The sequence below is a fragment of the Bubalus kerabau genome, chromosome 3, assembly GCF_029407905.1.
Source record: "Bubalus kerabau isolate K-KA32 ecotype Philippines breed swamp buffalo chromosome 3, PCC_UOA_SB_1v2, whole genome shotgun sequence".
Classification (NCBI taxonomy): domain Eukaryota; kingdom Metazoa; phylum Chordata; class Mammalia; order Artiodactyla; family Bovidae; genus Bubalus; species Bubalus kerabau.
This window is the reverse complement of record NC_073626.1, coordinates 9,350,796-9,376,644: the sequence shown is the minus strand read 5'-3', so window position 1 is coordinate 9,376,644 and position 25,849 is coordinate 9,350,796. Positions and strand designations below refer to the sequence as shown.

The window sequence follows — 25,849 nt, the reverse complement described above, 5'->3', positions numbered from 1 at the left end:
AATGAATAATCCCTACATAAATTTTGCAGTATTTTCAATTTGCTTTTCCTTTTCTCTTGGAAGCATCTCCTAGCTTAAAAACAAGAAGACCAAAACATGAACAAAAAGTATGAAACGGAACCAAAAAAAGCTACAGGAACCAATGGCTTAGTAGGAAGAGGTTTACAAAGGATAGTTCTGAAATATCTGGGCCTTGGTCAGATAGAAATTACAAATTAAAAATATAGTCAGGCTTCCTCCACCAGTGTACTGGCTTCCACCACTGCTAACACCAGGGCAGTGTATATAGAATGCTCTTTTGAAAAGCTCAACAACAAACCTATTAGAAGGGAATGATGGTATATTATGTACAAAGAAGTGTTAACTGTTAGTTGCTCAGTCGTGTCCAACTCTTTGTGACCCCATGGACTGTAGCCCACCAGGCTCCTCTGTCCATGGGATTCTCCAGGCAAGAATGCTGGAGTGGGTTGCCATTCCCTTCTCCAGGGAATCTCCCCAACATAGGGATTGAACCCAGGTTTCTTGTGTCTCCTGCATTGCAAGCAGATGGCAACCCACGCCAGTACTCTTACCTGGAAAATCCCATGGACAGAGGAGCCTGGTAGGCTACAGTCCATGGGGTTGCAAAGGGTGAGACACGACTGAGCAACTTCACTTCACTTCACTTCTCTACCATCTGAGTCACCAGAGAAGCCCCATTTTACATACCAAAACTACATTATAAGTATTATGAGTCCCCTCCTACCCATGCAAAGGATCCTTGGCATTTATTAAAAGGTGTGACTTGCAAATGCAGCACAAACCTTTATGTCACCATGTGGCTTCTCCGAAAGCCAAGAGTGTGAGAATAAATACACTTTTGTAAGGGCCGGAAGTGATGTCACCCAGCTGCATAATCCCTGGGGAGCCCACCTGGTCTAAGGGAGTTAGATCTGTCGGACCTACCCACGCTGGGTACTGACAGCCACTCCCCACATCGGTCTCTGGTGCTTGCTGACAGCGGGCATCCCTGGGTCTGCGTTAGGTGGGGGGAGTTGAAGGGGGAGCTGTGTTCTCCCTACTTTACACAAAAGGTACTCTGAGCATAGACTTTGTAAGTCCCATGGGAAAAACTCCCTTCCAGGTTCCGTGTCTGGGGAAGCTTGGCGGACCCCGCAGGGTGTGTGTTTGTAACAGTGAGATGTGCTTCCGTGTATATGATGCTGAGAAGCAGCCCACCATCGTCTCTCCCTTTCCCCTTGGCTGTGCTCCGTTTTAGGCAGCTTTAGCCCACCGTCGTCTCTCCCTTTCCCCTCGGCTCTGCTCTGTTTTAGGCAGCTTTGTTTGATGCAGCTATATTAGCGTCATTCTTTTTTCTCTTCCTGATTTTCTACCTTGCTGCTCATTTTCTCTTCCATCCTTGCATGAGTTCTTATTGTAAGCTATCCCCGCCCCAAACTTGAGGTAAAGCAGTCAAACAGATAAACACTGAAAAGAAAATGTCCTAAACAAAGACAACTCTTGGGCTAACATTTTTGTACAATAAATTACCTGCATAGAGAGTGATTTTATTTTCCACCAAACCTTGCGCAACAATCAGAAATACCCACATTATACCCCTCTATTTCTGTCTTTGCCCAAATAGCAGAAACACAATCAGGAGAATCACTTTGTTTTAGACAATCTAATCACAAAGTTACCCAGTAACCAACCAAATGCATCAGACTTATGTTCAGGATCAAACAAAATAACAGGAACTGACTTCAGAAGTCCTGTGACTTCTCCTTCTAAACACGGTTACTACTGTTGCTTCCAAGTCCCCATCAACCATCAGCAGTTTGGATTCCAGCCCAGCAATCAAAAGATATTTTCAGACTTTCCAGTATTTGGCTCACCATCCACAAGACTGCCTCCCCTGCTGGTGGCTTGGTACTTAGATGCGCTGAGATTTCTTCTTCCCCAGGATGGCTATGAAACAGTTTCAGTTTCATGAGGAGCGAGGGCTTCGGGAAGAGTCGTCCCACACGGCCCCTGGAAATGAAACCTGAAACAGAAGGACGAACACAGCAAAGTTAAGAGCAAAATGAGCATTCTGCTTCAGCAAGTCAACTTTCTTAGTTACAGCCAGAATAAAATCCAGATTCTCACAGGAGTCTTAGGCATTTTGGAGCCCAGTTCTTTCATCGAGTTTCTGACAACGCCAAATGCAGACACTTCAGTATGGGTTGGCACCCTCATTCCCAAGGGAATTTTGGAAAGCAATTGCTTAGAATTTCAGTTCAGTTCCATCACTCTGTTGTGTCTGACCCTTTGCGACCCAATGGACTGCAACACTCCAGACTTCCCTGTCCTTTACTATCTCCCAGAGCTTGCTAAAATTCACGTCCATCAAGTCAGTGATGTTATTCAACTATCTCATCCTCTGTCGTCCCCTTCTCCTCCTGCCCTCAATCTTTCCCAGCATCAGGGTCTTTTCCAGTGAATCAGTTCTTTGCAACAGGTGGCCAAAGTATTGGAGTTTCAGCTTCAACATCAGTCCTTCCAATGAATATACAGGACTGATTTCCTTTAGGATGGACTGGTTGGATCTCCTTGCAGTCCAAGGGATTCTCAAGAGTCTTCTCCAACACCACACTTCAAAAGCATCAATTCTTCAGCACTCAGCTTTCTTTATATTCCAACTCTCACATCCATACATGACTACTGGAAAAACCATAGCTTTGACTAGACGGACCTTTGTTGGCTATGTAATGTCCCTGCTTTTTAATATGCTGTCTAGGTTGGTCATAACTTTCCTTCCAAGGAGTAAATGTCTTTTAATTTCATGGGTGCAGTCACCATCTGCAGTGATTTTGGAGCCCACAAAAATAAAGTCTGCCACTGTTTCCACTGTTTCCCCATCTATTTCCCATGAAGCAATGGGACTGGATGCCATGATCTTAGTTTTCTGAATGTTGCGTTTAGAATTTAGGTGCCTATAAATGAGAATTTTATTTTAAGGAGGAAGGAGAGACATGATTGTATTTTGTGACTGTTTTGCCAAACCCATAATTGTAAGTTTTATAAACTCTTATACAACTACATAAAAGCACCTTCACTGGTACTAAGGACAAGAGAAAATGAACCTCATACACCATGCAGACCATAAGGATTTTAACTGAGTCAGCTGGCTCATGCCAATCACTGAAATTCACAACTAGCCCTGACTTGTAGTTAAAAAGTAGGAAAAAGAGAAAGATTAAAGAAAGAAGAGGGAGAGAAAAGAGGAAAAACCAATGATTTCTGCTTCCTTCAAGGGAAAACACTTATGACAGGAGGAAACAAAGAAACCAACTAATTCTACTGTGTTATTAATAAATGAAAACCAGCTGAGCACGATTTAAAATTAAAAAAAAAAGCATCTGGTCATATTACTTATTCTTGATACAACACAGATCAAGAATGTTCCCTCTATGCCATGAATGGATGGCCCTGAGCAACTGGCATTTCTGATCCTTCTGCCTCCCCTCCCGCAGTCCCACCCCATCCCCACCACCCCCAGCACGAGGAAGGCTGCCCACTAGAAAGCTCCTCCCAGCACAGTCCCTTGAGGACTTACCAGGAAACACAGCTAGGCAGAGAGCACTCAGGGACTTCCCTCGACTTGCACCTGTTCTTTTGTGCGCCCCTATCCACATTCATCCTCCTCCCATTTACCAAAGCAAGCTGCACCTGACCTCACCCATCCCAAATCTTACATGGTGCCTCTTATCCCAGAATGTGAAAACTTAACCGGCTGCCAAACCAAGGGATGTTTGGAACACTGCTGTGGATCTGAGAAAACAAATGGTTTCTAAAGACTGGGTGATATATACAAACAGGGCCACTTCATTCTTGCTTCCAGTAAAACTGAAAGAGGGTCTTACAGAATTGCCAAACAGATCACTAAAGTCGATTCAGGAGGACTCTGGACATTTCAGCATATAAGATGGAAGGTGGTCCAAAATCTGAGTGGCCAGAACAAAATTCTTTCATGCCTGGGGTTTATGTGGCCCAGGTTTCTGAGTATTTTATGTATGGTATTGTTGTTGTTCATTGCCAAGTCGTGTCCAACTCGGCGACCCCATGGACTGCAGCCTGCCAGGCTTCCCTGTCCTTCACCATCTCCCAGAGCCTGCTCAAACTCATGTCCTTTGAGTCAGTGATGCCATCCAACCATCTGGTCCTCTGTTGTCCCCTTCTCCTCCTGCCTTCAATCTTTCCCAGCATCAGGGTCTTTTCCAATGAGTCAGCTGTTTGCATCAGGTGGCCGAAGGACTGGAGTTTCAGCTTTAGCATTAGTCCTTCCAATGAATATTCAGGACTGATTTCCTTTAACATGGACTAGTTTGATCCCCTGGCAGTCCAAGGGACTCTCAAGAGTCTTCTCCACACCACAGTTTGAAAGCATCAATTCTTTGGTGCTCTGCCTTCTTTATGGTCCAACTCTCACATCTGTACATGACTACTTAGTTTTTGCTTTTCTCTATAAAAAGAAAAAACTAAGAATTACAGTTGACATTGAAAAGGTAAGTGTTTAGCTTGGAAAATCTGGGCTGCCACCCCTCAGACCGGAAATAGAGACACAGATACTCAAAACACAATTCCCCCCGCCCCACTCCAGGACAAGCTGAACAGGGTCACAGCAGCTCCCTTCTTTGAGCGACCACTGCTTTGATGCTCACTAAAGAAGTCTGTCCTCTCAAATCACACACTATCAGACACTTCACTGTTGGAAATGACGGCAGGAAAGAATGAAAGACTCCCATGCCTGCAGGACCTCAATCACTTGGCCACAGAGAAGCAGCCTGACTTCCAGCCCAGGTGCGGAACTCCAGGCGAGGGGTGTCCGGGCCCAGTGTTTCACGTCCACCTCCAAGGTCACAGGACCCTGCAATCACATTGCAGCCAGAGTGGATCTAACCCCTCTCCACACACACACACATGCACACACACAGTCCTGCTAGCTGCTGAGTTGATCAAAAACGGCTTCACTGAAATTTCACCTAAACTCAACCCTCCTTCCACATCCTACAGTAACTCCATCTTTTCCTCTGTTTGGAACACGCAGCAGGGCTCTCTGGGGTCCCCTGCGCTGCGGTGAGTCAGGAAATTTGATCTTCATAGGATACAGGTTTGTTTCCCGTGACCACAGGCCTATTAGGACTGCAGCATCATGAACTCTAACGGTGCGCAGTACTCAGATGGATGTGTGTGTCTCTGTTAGTCACTCAGTCGTGTCCAGCTCTTTGCGACCCCGTGGACTGTAATGGTGCGCAGTACTCAGATGGATGTGTGTATGTCTCTGTTAGTCACTCAGTCGTGTCCAGCTCTTTGCGACCCCGTGGACTGTAAGTCGCCGGGCTCCTCTGTCCACGAGATTTCCCAGGCAGGGATACTGGAGTGGGCCGCCATTCCTTTCTCCAGGGGATCTTCGCAACCCGGGAATCGAACCCAGGTCTCCTGCATTACCAGGCAGATTCTTTACTGTCTGAGCCACCAGGGAACCCAGTGGACACTTGAACTAATTAAAAAACCTCATGCTCCATGCATCTACTAAGAGATGCACTTCCCATAGTTTGACTTTTATGGAATTATTAACCGACAACTACAGACGATAAATTACTGCAGTGATAATTCCATCTAGAGGAGCTTTTCCGTGGAACAATTTCTAAGTTTTAAGGACACTGAGAATAAATAATTCGTATACTTTGAAGCAGAAGTATAAAAGGATAGTCAACAAAATATTTTCAAGCATAAAAATACATTAGTAAAAATTTCTGTGGTAGAAATAGGATGGATGGGGATACAAGTTCAAAGAGAAAAAGAAAAAAATGTGAAGGTTCTCACTGTGAAAAACCCGCTTACACATTTGTTTTGTAAATAATGATGGTGGGTGTCAAGTTGCTGCGTCATTCAGATTCGACAGGATACAATTAAAACCAGGACAACAGCAGCTTTACTTTTAAATGTCGGTGTTCTATTTCTAGGGCTTCCTTGGTGGCTTAGTGGTAAAGAATCCACCTGCTAATGCAGGAGACTCAGGATAGACCTTTGGGCCAGGAAGATCCCCTGGAGGACGTAGCAACCCACTCCAGTGTTCCTGCCTGGAGAATCCCATGGACAGAGGAACCTAGTGGGCTACAGTCCATGGGGTCGCAGGAGTCAGACACGACTGAGCAACTAAACCACCACCACCAGGAGGATTAAGAGTATGATTTATGCAACAAAGGTGACCCCCAATATGCAGATTCCTACTCAAAGGCCTTTGGCTCTATCAAAAAAAAAAAAAGTAAATGAATGCCCATTTATGCTTTAAATGAAAATGAGATGCTTATGTGTCCTTTTTTTACTCTTCTTGCTTTAAGTGACTTTTTTGGTTAAGGGACAACTGGGGCCCCACTGCATGGACTAACAGGGTCCTACCAGCTACCTGATGATCTAGGCAGGCAGAGCACTGGCCTTCCCTATCAAATGCGGCCAACCGTAAATTACAAGTAACCTCTGCACCCTCCTGAGGAGTACAAACATAAACAAGAAACCATCCATGAAGCTGTTTTCTAGCTAAGAGTTCCTGAGAGTTCTAAACTCCGCCTGCAGGGCGCTGTCTCTGGGGACACGTCCCCCGCACACAGGTTACGTGCCCTCCACACACACTACTGACCACTTCCACCTCCTGGAGCCCCCCTCCCCGCCCCTCTCCACACACACTGGCTCCTTGCTGTCCCTTGGGCCTCCCGGGCTGTCTGCTACCTCGGGGCCTTTGCCCAGGTGGTCCTGGCACCTGGCAGGCTCTTGGCCCAGAGATCTCCTCAGTGAACTGCTCCTCCTCCTCTAGTGTTGTCAGACCTCTTCTCTCTGAAGCCCCCCACCACCCCATGGATCCCGCACCCGCCTGCTCCCCCTGCCCGCTTCTACCTCTGCTTTTTCCCACAGCCCGATCCCACCTCTCATGGGCCACACAATTTGCATTTATTATCTTATCGTTCACTGTTTGCCCTTTGCGGCTAGGAGGCCATCTTCACGTGGTAGGATTTTTATTTTGTTTACTAATATATCCTATCCCAAGCACTCAGAACAGTATCAGTAGTAAAGAATCTTCCTGCCAATGCAGGAGACACAGGTTCAATCCCTGGGTGGGGAAGATCCCTTGGAGAAGGAAATGGCAACCCACTCTAGTATTCTTGCCTGGAAAATTTCATAAACAGAGGAGCCTGAGCCTGGTGGGCGACAGTCCATGGGGTTGCAAAAGAGTTGGACACATCTGAGTCACTAAACAACAACAAAGTCTAGGACATAGTAGGTGCTAAATAAACACTTGTGGACTTGGACTAAATTCCAAAGTTTAGAGAAATGGAAAGCTGCACGACTGGGGGTTGCACGGCGTGGGGAGCCCACTGTCTTTGGAAGGCCTTGCACACCAGTCCCTTGGGTGCACTAATCCCATTTCTGCTTCAACAAATATACAGATCCTTGCATGCCAAAGACCCCTGGGGTTGAGAAACAGTCAAAACCCTGATGCCTAAATCCCCAAATACCTAGTCTAATGGTTTCTCAGAAAATCATCCAAGATAACCATCTGGGACAGGGGAAATGACAAAAAACAAAACAGGAACTAATTAACACCTTGAAAATATTAACACATTTCGATGGGAGGCAAATACCATGACTCTGTTTCTAAATTAGAATTGGGGCAAAGAATCCAAACAACTTGTGCAAGGTCGAAGGAGTCTTGCAAAATCCAAATTGAAAATGTAGGCAGAAATAAATAAATACATAAAATGTAGGCATCATTTCCTGCAACCTATTTAGGTAACAAAGAAATCAGGTGAAAAGGCAGTATTATTTCAATTTTCATTTTTGCTACTAACCTAGAGCTTGGGCTGGCAAAATGTTTTCTATAAAGAGTCAGAGACTTACTATTTCATCTTTGCAGGCCAGACAGTCTCTGCTGCAACTCATTACTTCCATTGTTTAAGTGCAAAAGCAGCCACAGACAATATAGGAACATGTGGCTGTGGCTGGGTGCCAATAAAACTTTATTTACAAAAATGTAGTGGGTGAGTTCGGAGAAGGCAAAGGCACCCCACTCCAGTACTCTTGCCTGGAAAATCCCATGGACAGAGGAGCCTGGTCAGCCACAGTCCACGACGTTGCAAAGAGTCGGACATGACTGAGCGACTTCACTTTCACTTTTCACTTTCATGCATTGGAGAAGGAAATGGCAACCCACTCCAGCGTTCTTGCCTGGAGAATCGCAGGGACGGCGGAGCCTGGTGGGCTGCCATCTGTGGGGTCGCACAGAGTTGGACACAACTGAAGCGACTTAGCAGCAGCAGTGGGTGAATTTGGCCTACAGGCAGTAATTTGCTGACCTCTGACCTAGGCTAGAGCTCAGCCAACATCCGTTACATGTGAGATGTGAGAAATTTCGGCCTTTGTTAAGACGCATGTTTAAACCAGCTTCTCAGTCACTCTGGGTTTGGTTCCCTGTTTGAAAACCCAAGTAGGATGAGAAGATGACCACCCACGCCTCTTCTAAATGTCAGCTTTGATGACGCCCAGATAAAAAGCATCGCTAGCTTCACTGGTCAGTTACACTCATCTGGGAAAATTCCCAGACGTGGTGGTACAGAGGGTCTTGGCTTCCGAAAAGGTCCACTGAGCATCTGTTGTGGGTCCTGCGGTTGGTGCTGTTCAGATCTGATCAAAGTCTCAGACCAGAAAGAGGCCTGTTTATTTGAACAGAGACACTGCAGGTTTTCAGGATGGGAAGCTGAAGAATTTTTGTTGAAGACGAGTAGCAGCTGAAGCAGGTTTGTGGTTTTGGGAGGCCCAACTTATGAAGTGATATCTTTACACTCCAAGAATTTCGTCTGAACTTGCAGGGAAAACTGCCAAGTTCATTATCCTTTCACGTGAAGAGTACACAATGGATGCATATCAGAATCACCCAGGAAGCGTATAAAAGAGGGGGCCCAGGCTATACCTCACACCAGTTACATCAGAATCTCCTGAGTGGTAGGTACCCAGTCATCAGATTTTAGAAAAAAAATTTTTTTAAGATTTTTTTTATGTGGATCATTCTTAAAGTCTTCATTGAATTTGTTACAATATTGCTTCTGTTATGTTCTGGTTTTATGGCCAAGAGGCATGTGTGATCTTAGCTCCCTGACCAGGGGTGGAACCCACACCCGCTGCACTGGAAGGCCAACTCTTAACCTCTGGACCACCAGGGAAGTTCCCAGTCATCAGATTTTTAAAAATACGTAGTTGAGGTAAAAGTCACTGACTTAAGTAATGACAAGATGCTTCAGTAACATTTTACATTTTACTTATTCATATTGATGTATTAGTTCATAGTCTACCTTATTCTGGAAAGGAAATTAGACTATTAAGAATATATAAACTACATTAAAAGGGAAGACAGAAAAGCAGGGGTGGAAAAAAAGCAAGCAAAACAAAGGAGATGTAAACTAGAGCCTAGACTGAGACAACATGTGAATATCCTACGATAATCTATACTTCCCACACAGATTTGCGGGGGCAGGATCAATATCATTAAATGGCCACAGGTACAAACATTCTTGGCAATAAGACCAGAGAGGATTTGCCCAGGGAGCCCCACGGAGAATGGTGGGTGACGGAGTTGTGTGTGGGTGTCTCCCTGGCTTGCGTGCTGAGTCTTCAGCTGACCGACATCTAAATGCCATTACTAAACTTAGCTTCAACGCATGAATAAAAGTAAAGTCTAAAGCATCAAAGAAGAACTTTCAAAATGTGAAAAACAAAAGCCCTTTGGCAAACTCCCTGTAAAAAGACATTACCTCAGTCTACAGTTAATGTGCTTTCTTCCATCAATCTACAACTAACATGTTGTTTTATTCCATCAAAGCAACTGCAGACCAAATAAGAAAACACAAACTCTGTGTTACAAAACCAGGACAGCAGGTAAAAATCTGCTTGGATGACCACGTCTAAACCTGCTCAGCGCTGTCCACCTCCCACCCTGGTAACCCCGTACCTGAATCTTTCGGTGGCCGGGGTGGTTTCCATGTTGAATTCGGCCACCGGCACGCCGCGGGCTGACACTTGGGGGGCAAACATGGCCGCGGGATAGACCACGGAGGAAGTCCCCACCTACCGAGCAACGAGACAGAAGCGGACAAGTGACCACACGGTGGAGAAGCAGCGTCTTTGCAGAAAACCTTACAGAAACTCAGACCAGTTTGTGGCTGCTGGTGTGAGGGAAGGTAAGCTGGGCGGGATAAATGGAGAATGTCTGGGGGACAAGAGGACAAGAGGGGTGGGGGAGGCTCCCCTTTGGCTGATCCCTAGAATTTAGGAAGGATTTTTTTCATGTTTAGTCACCAAGTCATGTCTGATTCTTTGCAACCCCATGGACTGTAGCCCTCCTGTCTCCTCTGTCCATGGAATTTCCCAGCAAGAACACTGGAGTGGGTTGCCATTTCCTTCTCCAGGGGATCTTCCCAACTCAGGGATCAAACCCACATCTCCTGCCTTGGCAGGCAGGTTCTTTACCACCAGTTACCTGGTATGAAAAACAGAGCTGAGCTCGTGGCAAGAGTGGCAAAGAAATGATCTGATCATCACCCAAATTAGTTTTAGTTGTTTCTGCTCTTTGAAAAGATCAGGGAAGGCCGTGACTTACCACTAGACACAGGTCACAGAGGGCCAGCTCTTTGTCCACCTCCTCCAGGATGGCAGGGTCCAGGTTTTCTCCAAACCACACCACGTGAGGTCGCAGCAGGCCCCCACATCCTGCCTCTTCACACCTGTAAGAGTGTCATCCTTAACTCACTCCCAAGACCTACTCTTGGGAAGGCCTGCCTAGGTGGATCGGGGGAAATCATAAAGTCTCTATTGTGTCTGGATGCACTGGGGTGATTTGTTGGTGAATGTGTCTCAGCCAACCTTGAGAGAGATAGCTTTCTCTTTCCCAGTTACTTCCTTCCACTCAGGCACAGCCGTGCTCACGGTTAGCTGGACCCAGGAGGACTACTGGACTCAGACTTGCCTTCAACACACAAACCACTTGCTAATGTCATCAATGACCTCCCTCATCTTCTCTCAAATTCACCTCTCTCTTGCCTTGTCGGTAGCCAAGTTCTCCTGTGTCAATTTCCCAAAATCTCTCATCTTTCACTAGCTACTACCCTAGGTCATCTCTAGTTAACCTATTTATTTACGTTCTAAAATAATCTCCCTCAAACTCCATTTTCATCATATTAATTGCCTAATCAAGTTTATTTTAGATCAAAACTTTAGAATTTAGTCATGAAAACTTACTCTTTTAGGTCAAAACTCTGATTTTAGTAATGAAAATCCTTATTAAGAAAAATTCAAAAGGTTAAGTAAACCAGGGAAATGTTAGCATAATTGCTCCTTAGGGAGTAATAATGTACTTTCACACATTCAGTGCTCTGAGTAGCTCTGCAGCAAAACAAGACGCTTCAAACTTGGTTCACTCTAGTGGTTCCATATTTATCTGGGCATGTGGCATCTTTTTTCTCCGAGTAGTGCCTATCAACATCACGTGGATCTACTGCCTTATGAAACACTTTGGGAAAGGCCTTTTTAAGGTCAAGTTTTGAAAAACTGACATAAAAATCTTTCCAGGGTTTTTTGCTATTGCTAATCTGCACAAATTTTGCTCGGTCCCATAACTTTACCTCTGTGAGACCTCCTACGGCCTCCATAGCCCTGGATTAGTAACACTGACGAGGAGGAGAAGGGGAGGAGGACAGTAGCTGAGGCTTCCTGACCAGTTAGGCCCGGGATGCCAGCCACTATGCTCCACACACGCCGGGGGAATGTCTACAACACAGCAGCTTCTGAAACGTTCCAGACCTCAAATGATCCCACCACAACACAGAGGAGAAAGGGACAGGCTACTTCTCTTAAGCCTGGTTTGGTTCACCCTTTGTCCTTTCACCCTTGACCTCATGGGTCAGGGCTGGTTTCTGCATTGGCATGTTTTCAGAGGCATCTCACCAAGTGAACTTAGATTTTGACTCGTACTAATTTTCTTTCTTTTTTTTTTTTCCAAACTGGAGCACCAAACACAGATCAAAGTCTTTTTACTCACCGGGGCAGTTTCTCCACTGGGATTCCGGCATCTTGAGTTTGGGGGTCTGGAGCCCTGAAGTAAATAATATGAGAAAAGGAAGAATGTCACTGGTGTCATCAAAGAACATAGAAATAAAATAACCCAGTAAGATTGTCTCTTTGCCTGGCCATGTATGGCACAAAACTCCTGATGAATACACACTGGCTTATAAGAGGATGAGGAGGGTAGACACAAACAATTGATTATCAGTGGTTGTACCTCAAGAGAAGGAAGATGTATGGGAGAGGGGGGTGTAATACTGTTGTGCTAAGGAGAGTTTCATGATTTGCATCATATATGTCACTGCAATTTCAATCACCTGCAATGATATTAGATTAATAAGTTACTTGTATAACTTATACCAATGGCTAGGTAGAATTTTTCTCAATATTTTGAGTCTACTCTTAATTTTTCCCCCAATTGTAATATTTACAATAGTAAATGTTCATCATAGACATGTTGGAAAGTTCAGAAAGATATAAAAAAGAAATCAAAATTGCCATACTACTACTGTCCCTGTTAATATGTTGTTGATTTTCTTCTGGACGTTTATCTACATACAGATACATCAACATGGTGAGGGTGGATGTGTGTTTAAATACAAAGTTGGGATCATAATGTATAGAGTTAGAGCCTGTTATTTTCACTTATTTTAACCTGTGAGCAAAATATTTCCCTTACAATACAGCTGTACTGTCTCTAGCTTTATGTCTCATAAATATCCATGGGAGTCATAGATAAATGTTCAATTTCTTCATGTTTATAGTCAACTGAAGAGACAAAACAACACATATTCCAGAGTGCAGTATAATTACCCTTTTCCTGATAAGGCTGGACAAATTGGACTCTTATAGTTCTCAGCCACAACTCCACAAGAGGTACATCGAGTTTTAAATAAGCTACCTGAAAAACACAAGTTGAACAAGACCGAAATTCAGTATAATCGGGAACAACTGACTCCACGTCTAAAAGAGTACAAAATGATTTAGTTTCTACACATCACTTTAACAAATGCACCCATCCCAGCTTTCATGGGAAACATCAAGGCATGTAGTGAGATGGAAAAAGCCAGAACACATGCCCTCCTGGACTTCGTAATCTGGAGCAGGGGCAGGAAATAAGTTACTGCATGACCAAGGAGCTCTCTGATCACCCCAGTGTTCAGGTGGAATTCAAATGTGCACCAGGGCAGAAGAAGCCAACCTAAACCTACGGGCAGGATTTACTGAGAACATGCCTGATAGAGGCTCAGTAGCTTGGGATATGTTTTACAAAATCTTAATTTTGACTTAGTAAAGCTTGAATCTTTTCTACAAAAGCAGCTCAATAAATAATCAACTAATAAATGAAGAAAATAATCATTAAAACTAGCAAAGACTTACTGAGCTTCACCCATAAAAGGTGACCTCAGTTCACCGCATGGTCACCGTGTGCCCAGTGTTGAGCAGGTCACACAGCCGGGGACACATGCTGGTCCATTCTCTCCAGGGCTCCTTCTTTGAGAAACCACCCCCTCCTCCGTCCCACGCCAAGCTGATGGAGCTGTCAGTCACGTTCCCCAAATACAAGCTGGGGCACAAGTTCCAGACTGGTCTAATTGTGGCATCCTGTCCTCCAGCAGGAGTGTTTGGTCTAAAAGGATAATGATGGTCAGGCCATCCAGAGATTTATTTTCTGAGGAGATGGTTAAACTGGAGGAAGGGAGCGTGGAGCCCCACTGGGTCACTGCTTCTGGAAATTCTGCGATTTGAAATGCATTTCTTTGGACTGATTTTTTGTAGAGTATTAAATGGCTTCTATGGATGGCTCAGCAGTAAAGAATTTACCTGCAGTGCAGGAGATGCAGCTTCAGTCCCTGGGTCAGGATGATCCCCTAGAGAGGGAAATGTCAACCCATTCCAGTATTCTTGCCTGGGAGAGCCCACAGCCAGAGGAGCCTGGCGGGCTACAGTCCAAACGGTAGCAAAGAGTTGGACACAACTAAGCGGCTCAACACAGCATCACAGACTATCAAATGCCCTTGGGAAGAAATTCTGGCATACCCATTTATGCTCTTGTGTGAACAAATTTATTTGATTTTCAGTGAGAAGAGGGAAGAGGCAGGTGTCAGTGAAAGCAGAGAAGGGAAACCAGAGGGACCCCAGACAAGCTCCTCGGTGTCACAGACCTGGTGGGCTCCCAAGAGGGAAGGTCACTAAGCTGGCAGCCCCCTTAAGGCTCCAGGGTGGAGGAGGAACACAGCCAGAGCAGACAGTGCCCATGGTGCGGGGTGGGGCAGGGACAGTAAATGGATCTCCCAGGGATGCCAGGCCTTCGCAGCCTGAATCCTGCTAGAGCCCCAGCCGTTCAATGGCCCAAACCTCCCGCTTCCCAGCGCCCAGTGGGGGCCATCTGGGAGCACAGGGCCCCCTCAACAGGACCCCCAGGGAGGGGAAAGCACGCAGGGATGCAGACCTGCATGGCCAGGTGGTCTGCACACCAGACCCCAGGGTCCTGGCACCATGCTGCTCTGACTCGGTGGACCCAGCTGGGCCCCAGCAGAACGTGTGTTTTCAAGTCTGGTTTCCCCTTCCCATGGAAGACTGAGGGCCTCTCACCATGGATTTCCAGAAGGTTCTTGGTGCCAGCCTTGCGGTGCAGCTCGTCGATGTTCTGGGTGATGACCACCACCTGTCGGCCCTGCCTGTGCAGCCGGGCCTGGCACTCAGCGATGGCCAGGTGCCCGGCGTTGGGCTCCTTGCTCTGCACCACCTCCCGCCGGTAGTGGTAGAACTCCCACACCTGGGACGGGTTCCGGGCGAAGGCCTGCGGGGTGGCCAGGTCCTGGGGGGCAGGCAGGAAGCGGGGGTCAGGGGGGAAAGAAGGGCTGATGCTCCGGAAGCCGGGCCATGGGGGCACTGGACTTGGGTGGGAGGACACTCCCGGGTGCCCTTGGCTGTGGGCAGGCAGGCACACAGTTCCGGGGGGGTGTCAAGGGAACACACCCATGTAGGTTCACATGGGCGGGGCCCAGGGCTCCTGAGGGGCCCTGGAGAAATTAGGTTTAATTTCCCCAGCAAAATCGTAACCTGTCCCATCTTCCACTCAGGTGAGCTACGAACATAGAGCAACACATGGGAAGGTAACTTAGGCTGGAAGCCACGTTTTCCTGGAGCTCCACGTGACATGACAGCGATCTCATTTATCCAGGAAGAAAAGTAAAATGCAAAACACTCAACTGAGCTATAATGGCCATAGTGGGAAAACTCGGTTTTTATAACTACAATTATAGGCACGCACATACAACTACACATTAAAAAAATAGTGTATACATTATAGTAATAGGATATATAAAATATACATTTTTAAAAGTACGATTCCTCCAAACTTCCCTGATGGTACAGTGGATAAGAATCCACCTGCCAATGCAAGGGACATGGGTTTGATCCCTGATGAGGGAACAAAGATCCCGCCTGTGCACAGCGCAGCCAAGATAAATAAATAAAAATAAATACTTGACAAAATAAAGTAAAAAAAAAAAAAAAAGAAATGTTATACACCTTGACTGCGGTGGCGGTTGTACCACTATATATACATCTGTCAAAACTCACTGAAATCGCTTAAAATTGGTGATTTTTATTGCATGTATATCTCAATAAAAATTGAATTTTAAAAACCCCATGCCCCCAGAGAACTTATATTCTAATGACTTTTGTACAAAGTTTTGAGCATCAAGGCCTAAGCCTTTAACAACTCAAGACTGGTTTTCATTTGGAAAGTCCACAGGAACTCTTAAAAAATGTGTAATTCTTAATTTCAACACGAATAGAGAAGTAATGAATTATGCTAACCAAAGTGTCCCGGTTCCACTTTGGTTACTAGAGGAAATCCAATTGTTATCTGAATAAGGATAATCAATACACGCCGAGAAAGAAAGAAAAGAGGTGGCTTTGCTGAGGTTTTAACCCTATGGACTTTGTGTCTATGCCAAAAAGAACAGGATAAAAGGGTCACAGTAAATTTCAAAACGTTCCCCTCTGATAGAGATTCTGAGTCAAACTGTTAAACGGCTTCATTCAGGAAGAGCCTTTCAGAGTTCTGGAAACATTACCAACCTGGGCTTTCCATTTTCTCCAGTAACCTCCTGCTCCTCTGAACGTTGGAACCCCACTCTCAGCACTGATGCCAGCCCCGGAAATGACGACTATGTGCTTGGCTTTTGCAAAACACTTCCGGAAGTCAGCCATATCTAAACAGAGGAAAATCTTGGTCAATCCAGTGTTTCATTTGGACATTTACGTCCCAGTTCAAATGCCTATATTTTGAAACTTGACCTTGCGTGAAATTATACTTTTAAGATAACCAAATAAAAATCTTCCCATGCAATGAAGATGGCCCTGTGCACCTAATGTGTGAGAGTACGGTGTCTGCAGAAAGGGGCGGGGGTATGGGGTGAACAGCCTGAGCTCTGAGCCCCACGCTGCCCACTCCCCACCCCCCACCATCTCCCACGAGTGGGATCCTATGTGAACCGCTGACCCTCTGCTGTCTGGGTCTCCTTAGCTGTTTCACGTGCACAAGCGTGCTTTCCTGAGAGAGTGGTGCTGCTGTGAGGATTAAAAAAGGCTTCCCAGGTGGTGCAGAGGTAGAGAACCTGCCTGCCATGCAGGAGACGCAAGAGGCGTGGGTTCAATCCCTGGGTTGGGAAGATCCCCTGGAGAAGGAAATGGCAGCCTGCTCCAGTCTTCTTGGCTGGGAAATCCCATGGACAGAGGAGCCTGGCGGGCTACAGTCCATGGGGTCGCAGAGTTGAAACTCACTGAGCGCGCGCGCACGCGCACACACACACACACACACACACACACACACACACATACACACACAATGAGTGGGAATGTATCTTCCTTCTTAAAAGTAAAAGCAAGCTTGTGTGGTGTGAGGGCTGACCTCAGGCCCACTGGACCCCAAAAGCTGTCCCTTCCTCCCCAAATTCACTTCCCTTGGAGGATCCTGCTAATTCCAGCTTCCCTCAGCATCACTACCAGGGTGAGGATGAGAGCCCCTCCCCATGAACAAATGCTCCGTCCCACTCTGGACACACTCTGCTTTACAGCTCAAGGGAGACTTGGTCTTTTTAACAAGACGGCCCCGGAGACCTGGGGTAACAGAAGGAGACTGAACGCACAGAATGACACGGCAGCAGGGAGTCGTGGTCACAGCCTGAAGCTTGCGCCCCAGGACACAAGGGCTGGCCCTCCATCTCCAGGCATCCTCCTGCCCAAGCTCAGACCCACAGGGGCGGCAGCTAGCCTTCCATGAGGGCTCCCTGTGTCCAGGCTCTGTGCCAAGCACTTGGGCATCACAAGGTGGCCTGAGCCAAATATCATCATCCCAGGATAAGGATGAAGAGCCAGATTGGGAACTGCCATTGTCTCTCCTGGCAGCGGAGACTGGGTCCTGGCACAGCCTGTGGCTCCCGCTGTCCTGGGCACTGCAGCTCTGCAGCCCTTGTGCGCGGGATAAGGAAAGGTTGTGTCCCAACCAGCCAGGCCTGAGTGGTTCACAGGCTGTGGGAGTCCCCCTCCACTCCCTGCGCCAGGAGAAGCCAGTGTGGACCAGCATTGCCTCTGGCTGGCCCAGACCACCCAGTCAGGGTCTGCCAGGCACAGGCCATCTTCCGGGTGCAGCCAATCCGTGCTAAGGCACTGAAGGTTTGAACAAGACCAGAAGCAGGTTACTCGGTTGATGGAGCGGGCTCTCTGGTCTCCCCGGGAGACAGTGGCGACCAAGGCTAACTAACTCCTGGACGAATCAAGAGCCCCTCAGACATGAAACCAGTGATGGAGAAAAGGAAGAGAGTGGGCTGCAGAGGGAGGTCATGTCACCGTGTATGAAAGACCTACTTGAACTTGGACGAGCCATTGTTAGGCAAATCTTGATTTGTGTGGAGATTGGAGACTTCAGTCCACAATACAGCTGGGAAAACAATCGGTTCCGGATGATCCAGAGAGGTGGCATCAGGTTTTCTGTGTTGCACTAACAATTGAGATGGACTTTAGAAAAATCACAAAACAAACAGAAACAATCAGAAAACACTCATATTTCTACAAATACACACACACACACACACACACACACACACACACATGGGCTTCCCAGGTGGCACTAGTGGTAAAGAACAGGCCGGCCAATTCAGGAGCTATAAAGAGGTGTGGGTTTGATCCCTGGGTCCGGAAGATCCCTAGAGGAGGGCACAGCAACCCACTCTAGTATTCTTGCCTGGAGAATCCCCATGGACAGAGGAGCCTGGTGGGCTGCAGTCCAGTGGGTCACAAAGAGTCAGCCACAACTGAAGCGACTTAGCATGTGTAAAAACATACACATATATATAAAAGAATAGCCTTAACAAAAATCTTCAGTAGCAATCTTCATGGTGTTCACACAAACACCATCTAAACCGGCTATTTACAAAGTGTACTCTTAAGTGTTTTGGATCATGGAAAAAGGAAGAGAGTTCCAGAAAAACATCTATTTCTGCTTTATTGACTATGCCAAAGCCTTTGACTCTGTGGATCACAATAAACTGTGGAAAATTCTGAAAGAGATGGGAATACCAAACCACCTGACCTGCCTCTTGAGAAACCTATATGCAGGTCAGGAAGCAACAGTTAGAACTGGACATGGAACAACAGACTGGTTCCAAATAGGAAAAGGAGCACGTCAAGGCTGTATATTGTCACCCTGCTTATTTAACTTCTATGCAGAGTACATCATGAGAAACACTGGGCTGGAAGAACCACAAGCTGGAATCAAGATTTCTGGGAGAAATATCAATAACCTCAGATATGCAGATGACACCACCCTTATGGCAGAAAGTGAACAGGAGCTAAAAAGCCTCTTGATGAAAGTGAAAGAGGAGAGTGAAAAAGTTGGCTTAAAGCTCAACATTCAGAAAACGAGATCATGGCATCTGGTCCCATCGCTTCATGGGAAATAGATGGGGAAACAGTGGAAACAGTGTCAGAGTTTATATTTTGGGGCTCCAAAATCACTGCAGATGGTGATTGCAGCCATGAAATTAAAAGACACTTACTCCTTGGAAGGAAAATTATGACCAACCTAGATAGCATATTCAAAAGCAGAGATATTACTTTGCGAACAAAGGTCCATCTAGTCAAGGCTATGGTTTTTCCAGTGGTCATGTATGGATGTGAGAGTTGGACTGTGAAGAAAGGTGAGCGCCGAAGAATTGATGCTTTTGAACTGTGGTGTTGGAGAAGACTCTTGAGAGTCCCTTGGACTGCAAGGAGATCCAACCAGTCCATTGTAAAGGAGATCAGTCCTGGGTGTTCTTTGGAAGGACTGATGCTAAAGCTGAAACTCCAATCCTTTGGCCACCTCATGCGAAGAGTTGACTCATTGGAAAAGACTCTGATGCTGGGAGGGATTGGGGGCAGGAGGAGAAGGGGACGACAGAGGATGAGATGGCTGGATGGCATCACTGACTCGATGGACGTGAGTTTGGGTGAACTCTGGGAGTTGGTGATGGACAGGGAGGCTTGGCGTGCTGCAATTTATGGGGTCGCAAAGAGTCGGACATGACTGAGCGACTGAACTGACTGACTGACTGACTGACTGACTCTCAAGTGCTCTGAGGTGCCTGGAACAGTGGTTTACAAAGTATGGTTCCCAGACCAGCATCATCCCAAGATCTCATCAGAAATGTAAAGTCATAGGCTCCACTCCAGACCCACTGAAACAGGAACTCTTCAGGCAGGGCCCCCATCTGTCTCCAGGTGATTTTGATGAACACTCAAGTTTGAGAACCACAGCCTTAGAGGTTTAGGAAGGAATTAGATGGGAGAATTCATTTGAAAAACAGGTTCTGATACTTTTAAAAAGATAGGAGAGCCATTGGCTTGACTTTGAGTCAAAATACAGTTTCTATGAGAATATAAATTCTAACTGAGAACTGAATGAGGCCAGAAAGGTATGTACCATAACAACAAATGGGATTAAGATGAGATCATGTCAAAGAAATCTGTGAGTCTTAAAGCACACTGACTAAATCTTTATCTATCCCTGAGGAGTTAGACAGGGATAATGGAGAAAGATAAAGACACAGAGAAAGGCAATATTCAGATCCATGACATCAAAAGGGTAACTGACATATCTGACTTTTACCTAGTGGAAGAACCCAAATTGTTGGAAGAATTCAGGATTAAAGGTCTGTAAGTATAGGAAAGGGAGAAGGCAATGGCACCCCACTCCAGTACTCTTGCCTGGAAAATCCCATGGATGGAGGAGCCTGGTGGGCTGCCGTCTATGAGGTCGCACAGAGTCGGACACGACTGAAGTGACTTAGCAGTAGCAGGTATAGGAAAAATAGAAAAATAACACATTTCCCAATATTTTACAATCCCTTTGGAGGACAACTTATCAAAAGTACAAATGCACTTTCCCTTTGACCTAGCAATCCTGTCTGGACATTTTTACAACAGTGAGACTTGCACACATCCAACATGACATATCTACAGGGTTGTTCTTTAGACTACTGTGATTAATAGGAAGAGACTAGAACAACCTACGTGACCATCTGCAGGGGATGAGTTCAATAAACAAGGACACATTCACAATGCACAGCATGGTTGCTGTAAAAAAAGAATGCATGTATGATTCTGCCTCTATGACATTCTAGAGTGCAAAGAGTACTTATTTGCATGTGTTTAAAAAAAAAAGGAAGAATTCCCAAGACATTAGTAACAAGAATGAGGATGAGAATCAGGATGTATGGAGACGAGAGCGGAAGCAAGGATTTTCAGTAGATGTGTTTCTGTGCTATGTGCATTGTCAGTGGTCTCCGGTGAAAGTCTAGGAACACACCTGCAGCTGAGCAAGTGCGAGGAGGGAGGAGCTCACGGTGAGGAGCTGCAGGCATATTGGTGACTTATTGGTGACGTTGGTGGTGGTGGCTTAGTTGATAAGTAGTGTGTCTCTTGCAACCCCATGGACTGTAGCCCGCCAGGCCCCCCTCTCTCCATGGGACTTCCTGGCAAGAATACTAGAGTGGGTTGCCATTTCCTCCTCCAGGGGATCTTTCCAACGTAGGGATTGAACCCGAATCTCCTGCATTGCAGGCAGATTCTTTACCAGGGAGTCACCAGGGAAGCCCATCTTGATGAAGTTAGGACTCAGAAAAGGATTTGGGCTTGTTTTGGGTCAGGCTAGGGAGAGTCATGGAAGGAGGCTCTGATCTATGCAGGATGTTGTCTGGGAAAAGTTTCCTTTTATTGGATATTTCAATGAACATGATCTAAAGAGGAGGGAGTGAAGTAAAGCTTGAGCTGGGATTGGTCAAGAGGCAACAGGCCCTCCTATTAGCCAGGATAGGAGGGTGTTTTGTCATTTTTGTGGTTTAGAGAAAGTTCGTATTTATATCTGGTTTCAGACCTAATTATGAAGTCTTATTTCTGTCCTGATTTATCATGATTACAGTGTAGCCTTGTTTGATGTTGATGTCTTGTGAAATTATTTACGTTCAAAAGACCTATCAGATAGTAGCAAGTCAAAAGCTAGAAGCAAAACAAAGGCCTATCAATTTATGAATGGATAAACAAACTGTGATTCATCCATAACAGATATAGCTCATCACTGGATGTATTTCATCCAGGGAAATACTATCCAGTCTTGTAGTTAAAAACTACAAATTTAGTTTAACTAAAAGTATAAGTTTTAGTTCTATAGTTAAAACTTAAAAAGGTACTAAAACGCTGGAGTATTTCAAACTGCTGCTGATTGCCAACTGGAAATTAGATAAAATTCTAAATTGTAATATTAAATAAAAAACATTTACAAGACAAAAAAATCACGAGTTTTTTTAATGAATGTGAGAATTGTTTTGCTAAATTTTCCATTCATTTACAAGATATTCTCCAAGTCTCTCAGTAAATGTGAAAACAAAGGAGAGGTTTAAAAAAAAAAAACGTAAAAAAATTTTTTTAAAAAATAAACACTGTTTCAGAACAGTGCCACCTGAAATTTATCTCCACGGTTTGCAAATGCTCAGAACAGAAGTCTATTTTCAATATGCTTTGTTGCTGCTGTTTAGTTGCTCAGTTGTGTCTGACTCTTTGCAACCCCGTGTATAGCCAGCCAGACTCCTCTGTCCATGGAATTCTCCAGCCAAGTACTGGAATGGGCTGCCATTTCCTTCTCCAAGCGATCTTCCCGACCCAGGGATACAGCCAGCGTCTCCCGCATTGGCAGGCAGATTCTTTACCACTGTGCCACCTGAGAAACATTTTCAAGATGCTGCTGCAAAGTATTCATCAGAAGAATCCTGTGTCAATATTTATGTGCTTTTCTGGGGGATCAGAGTGGGCAGTTCTAGCTGCCACAAACTCACAACCCAATTCAAACGCCAAAGCAAATACCCGGAGGGTAAGAAGGCCCCCACTGTGCCAGTCAGAGGAGGAAGACATCAGTTTATCTGGTCCAAAAGCCCTCAGGGTGAAAACTGCCCTGGGTAAAGCCTCCAATTATCCTGTCCCAATTTGACTTTCAGGTGGCAAGTAAGGCCTCAGGGAAGACAATAAACTCATTCATCGCAGTCATTGGGAGCTTTCTGAGTGCAGAATAGGTTTCCAAACACTGATATTAGTCTCGGTGAATGGCAATCCTCACTTAACCAGGCTTTTTTCGGAAACCTGAAACTCACCTACCCAATTAGAAAATCAGAAAAATGTCTCTATGTTCCCTGTTGAGAAAGGGGGCACCCCACCAATTCTTAAAAATACAGTAATACAATAAATGTAAGGTTATATGAGGAATTCGAGAGAAAAAGCATTTACAAAACATTAATTTAAAGTACATCGCGAGAGAACTACAAAAACTCCCACGGGTGTTCAATAAATACTTTTTGAACACCTATGAGCCAAAGAAATGCAAAGTATCAGGTCCAGCTATCAACACTTGGAGACTCACTTCCTCTCGCCAGTCCACCGCTCGCTCTTATCTAGGTCACCATCCCGCTCCACCTTGCTAAACCCAGCGGTCCACCTGGATCAGGTCCAGCCTCTGACCCCTTGATCACCTCTCGGGGAACCACTCGCTGCTCCCGGTTTTCCTCCTACCTCGCTGGATCGCCCACCCTCCCGGGGCTTCACCACTGCATCCCGCCTCGGATGTCCAACACAAGGCTCCCAGCTCACAGTCGAGCTTCAACTCTTGAACGTTCCCCAAAAGCCTTAGGTCGCCATCCTCCTTGGCCCCCACTTCTCCCTTCGGCTCACGTCTCACACCCACACAACCCGATAAACCCCAGCAACTGTGTCCCAACCCGGCCGCGCCTCCCACGCCCATCACCCGGTCCAGGCCGCCCCATGTGCCACCCGGCCTCTACTCAACGGGGACACCCTGCCCCGAGTGCCCCGGGCCACCCCCTCCTTCACGGCGGCCTACCAGGCCCACCCGCCCCGGGCGCCTGACTTTCCAACCTCGTTTCTGGTCCCCTCCCTCGCCTCTCCGGCCGCAGCTAAGACCCCCGCGCTGTGCCGGGAAGACCCCCGACCTCCGGCCTCCGCACGCGTGTCTGCCGGCGGGGTGGGGGGCTGCCAGCTGGATCCACCCGAAGAAAAGGGGTCCGCACCCCTTCCCTTCCTCGCCCTCCCCCTCCCCCCTCGCCCTCCCAGTTCCCCATCCCACCTCCCCTTTCCCCTTCTCCCCTTCCCCTTGACCCCTTCGCCTCCCCCAACCCTGACGGACCCCGGAACCGGCCGAAGCAATTGATCCGCGCATGCGCGCCGCGGTGGGCCGCACCCACCACCCCTCGCCCGCCCCGGGAGCCCCCCTCCACGGCGCCCACCCGGCCCCGCTGTGCTCGACCGCGACCCTCGGAGTCCATGGAGGCGGCGGAGAGCAAGGCCCGGCCCCGGCGCCCACGCACCTGTAGGAGGCGGGGACCGCGGCGGATCCCCGGCGCGGGGGCTGGACAACGAGCCTGGGGGCGGAGCGGCTCGAACCACCTGCTCGGGGCTGCAGCGGCCCCTACCGGAGGCCCACACCTGATCTGGCTCCCGAGCCCTGGAGGCCCTTCCCTGGGCCTGCTCTTTGCACAAGATTGTTTCTTTGCATTTCTTTCTTGGAGGGGGGCGGGGCGGCGGGGGAAGGGACGGGCTGTTGCTTAGTCTTTGTGAGCTTCCCAGACGTGTCGTGAAAGACGTATGAGCTGCTTTCTTCTTTGAGACTGCAGCTGGACCGCACTACTTGGCCACAGAGCATATGAAATATTGGGGCGGCTTTCCCCGAAACGCTATTTCCAATGAAGGTTAGCAGGGGTTCCCAGGCCTGCCCACCAATGACGAGCGCTGATGCTGAGATCCTTTCCCTGCGTCGGAAGGGACCAGTTTCCAGGCCTCGAGTACTCTGTGATCTCCGTTGCTCCCCGGGTCTAATCGCCCTTAAAAGCAGTCGTCTTTCTTTGTCTTTGATTCTGTCTTACCGCCAGAACTAATTTTCCGAGAATAGAATTGTTTCTGGACTGGCCAGAATCCTAAAGGGAGGTGGTCTGAGAACTTGGGTGCATAGAATGTGATGTTAGCATTTGTTTTTCCAACTCTGACCTCAACCACCCCCCTCAGTTTGACTGGAAGTCCTGCCCGCTTTGGGACTCCTCTTGCTCCGGCAGGTTATATCAGTCTCCGGGGGCCCTATGGGGTCCAAGAAAATTGGAGAAGGGTCTTATGTCTGGCTGCTACTTTTTCTGTAACATGTATATGGCACTTTGTACCAGACACCTCTAAGTCTTAACCAGTTAAAATCTTCCCCACCCAATAAAAGATATACAGTTATTCCCACTTTATAAATAGGGAAACTGAGGCACAAGGCGGTCAAGTAACTAGTCAAGATAGGCTGTTGAATAGCGCAGCTGGGGTTTGAGCCTAAATGCTTTGGCTCCAGCCACAAGGGTCTGCGCCACACTCTGTACTGCCTCTCATTGACGTGTTAACCTGCTTTTTGTGGTTTTGATGTTAGTCATCAGGTGTCAATCCTTGTCTTCATTCAGACACTGTGGGGAGGGAGGGCACACTGTTGGGGAAGCCCTGTGCCTGTCACTGCAACCTTCCATGGCACCACCCACAGGTTGGATCCCTTCTGGGACATCACATTCTATCAAGGCCCAGGGGTCACCATCCACAGCTACCCACTACATATCCCTTAAAAACCACATACCTTCTTCCAGGCTTAGAAAAGCTGACTCTTCTGCCAATATCAGGCTGCTTTCTCTTCTTGAAACATCAACCACTATCCTTTCCATCCTTAGAGCAACTCAAGCTTAATTTCTTGATGGTCTTGTCCTTCCAAACCAAAGGCCCTCTTTCCAGAATATTCATTTTTCGTTCCCTCAGTAGTAATGTTGCAGGGAAAAGTTATTTCTTACTCCATGCTGAGACTGTTTCTTTGATTTGCTTTTCGTTGCTTTTGTAATTGTAATTATACATAATGGCCTGCCTCAGAGAATCCTGCCCCTCTGCTACTGCTAAGTCACTTCAGTCATGTCCGACTCTGTGCGACCCCAGGGACGGCAGCCCACCAGACTCCCCCATCCCTGGGATTCTCCAGGCAAGAACAACTGGAGTGGGTTGCCATTTCCTTCTCCAATGCATGAAAGTGAAAAGTGAAAGTGAAGTCTCTCAGGCGTGTCTGACCCTCAGGGACCCCATGGACTGCAGCCCACCAGGCTCC

General features: G+C 46.9%; 1 protein-coding gene across 4 annotated transcripts; it reads right to left on the bottom strand.

Moving 5' to 3' along the window:
- Positions 1-1,498: 1,498 nt before the first annotated feature.
- SIRT5 (sirtuin 5) lies at positions 1,499-24,189 on the bottom strand. Of its 4 annotated transcripts, none has more exons than XM_055570635.1 (9): positions 24,051-24,189; positions 18,010-18,159; positions 16,222-16,355; positions 14,725-14,950; positions 12,943-13,030; positions 12,107-12,160; positions 10,670-10,793; positions 10,022-10,137; positions 1,499-2,023 (listed from the first exon to the last, which is right to left on the bottom strand). In XM_055570635.1, the coding sequence occupies exons 2-9, from the start codon at positions 18,122-18,124 to the stop codon at positions 1,948-1,950; spliced, it is 933 nt and encodes a 310-aa protein (XP_055426610.1). In that variant the 5' UTR covers positions 18,125-18,159; positions 24,051-24,189; the 3' UTR covers positions 1,499-1,947. The 4 variants fall into 4 exon arrangements, with proteins under 4 accessions (XP_055426610.1, XP_055426612.1, XP_055426611.1 ...); XM_055570637.1 differs by having other exon boundaries at positions 18,010-18,142; positions 24,051-24,158; XM_055570636.1 differs by having other exon boundaries at positions 23,970-24,092.
- Between the last annotated feature and the right edge of the window lie 1,660 nt (positions 24,190-25,849).

Bases quoted from the DNA above. Each gene is read 5' to 3' on its own strand.
- SIRT5 (XM_055570634.1), bottom strand. From the start codon at position 24,008: ATGGACTCCGAGGGTCGCGGTCGAGCACAGCGGGGCCGG. The intron at 18,143-23,969 runs GTGGGCGCCGTG...CTCAATTGTTAG, and splicing joins GTCGAGCACAGCGGGGCCGG to TGCAACACAGAAAACCTGAT. The intron at 12,161-12,942 runs GTAATTATACTG...TATTTACTTCAG, and splicing joins CCAGCCTTATCAGGAAAAGG to GGCTCCAGACCCCCAAACTC.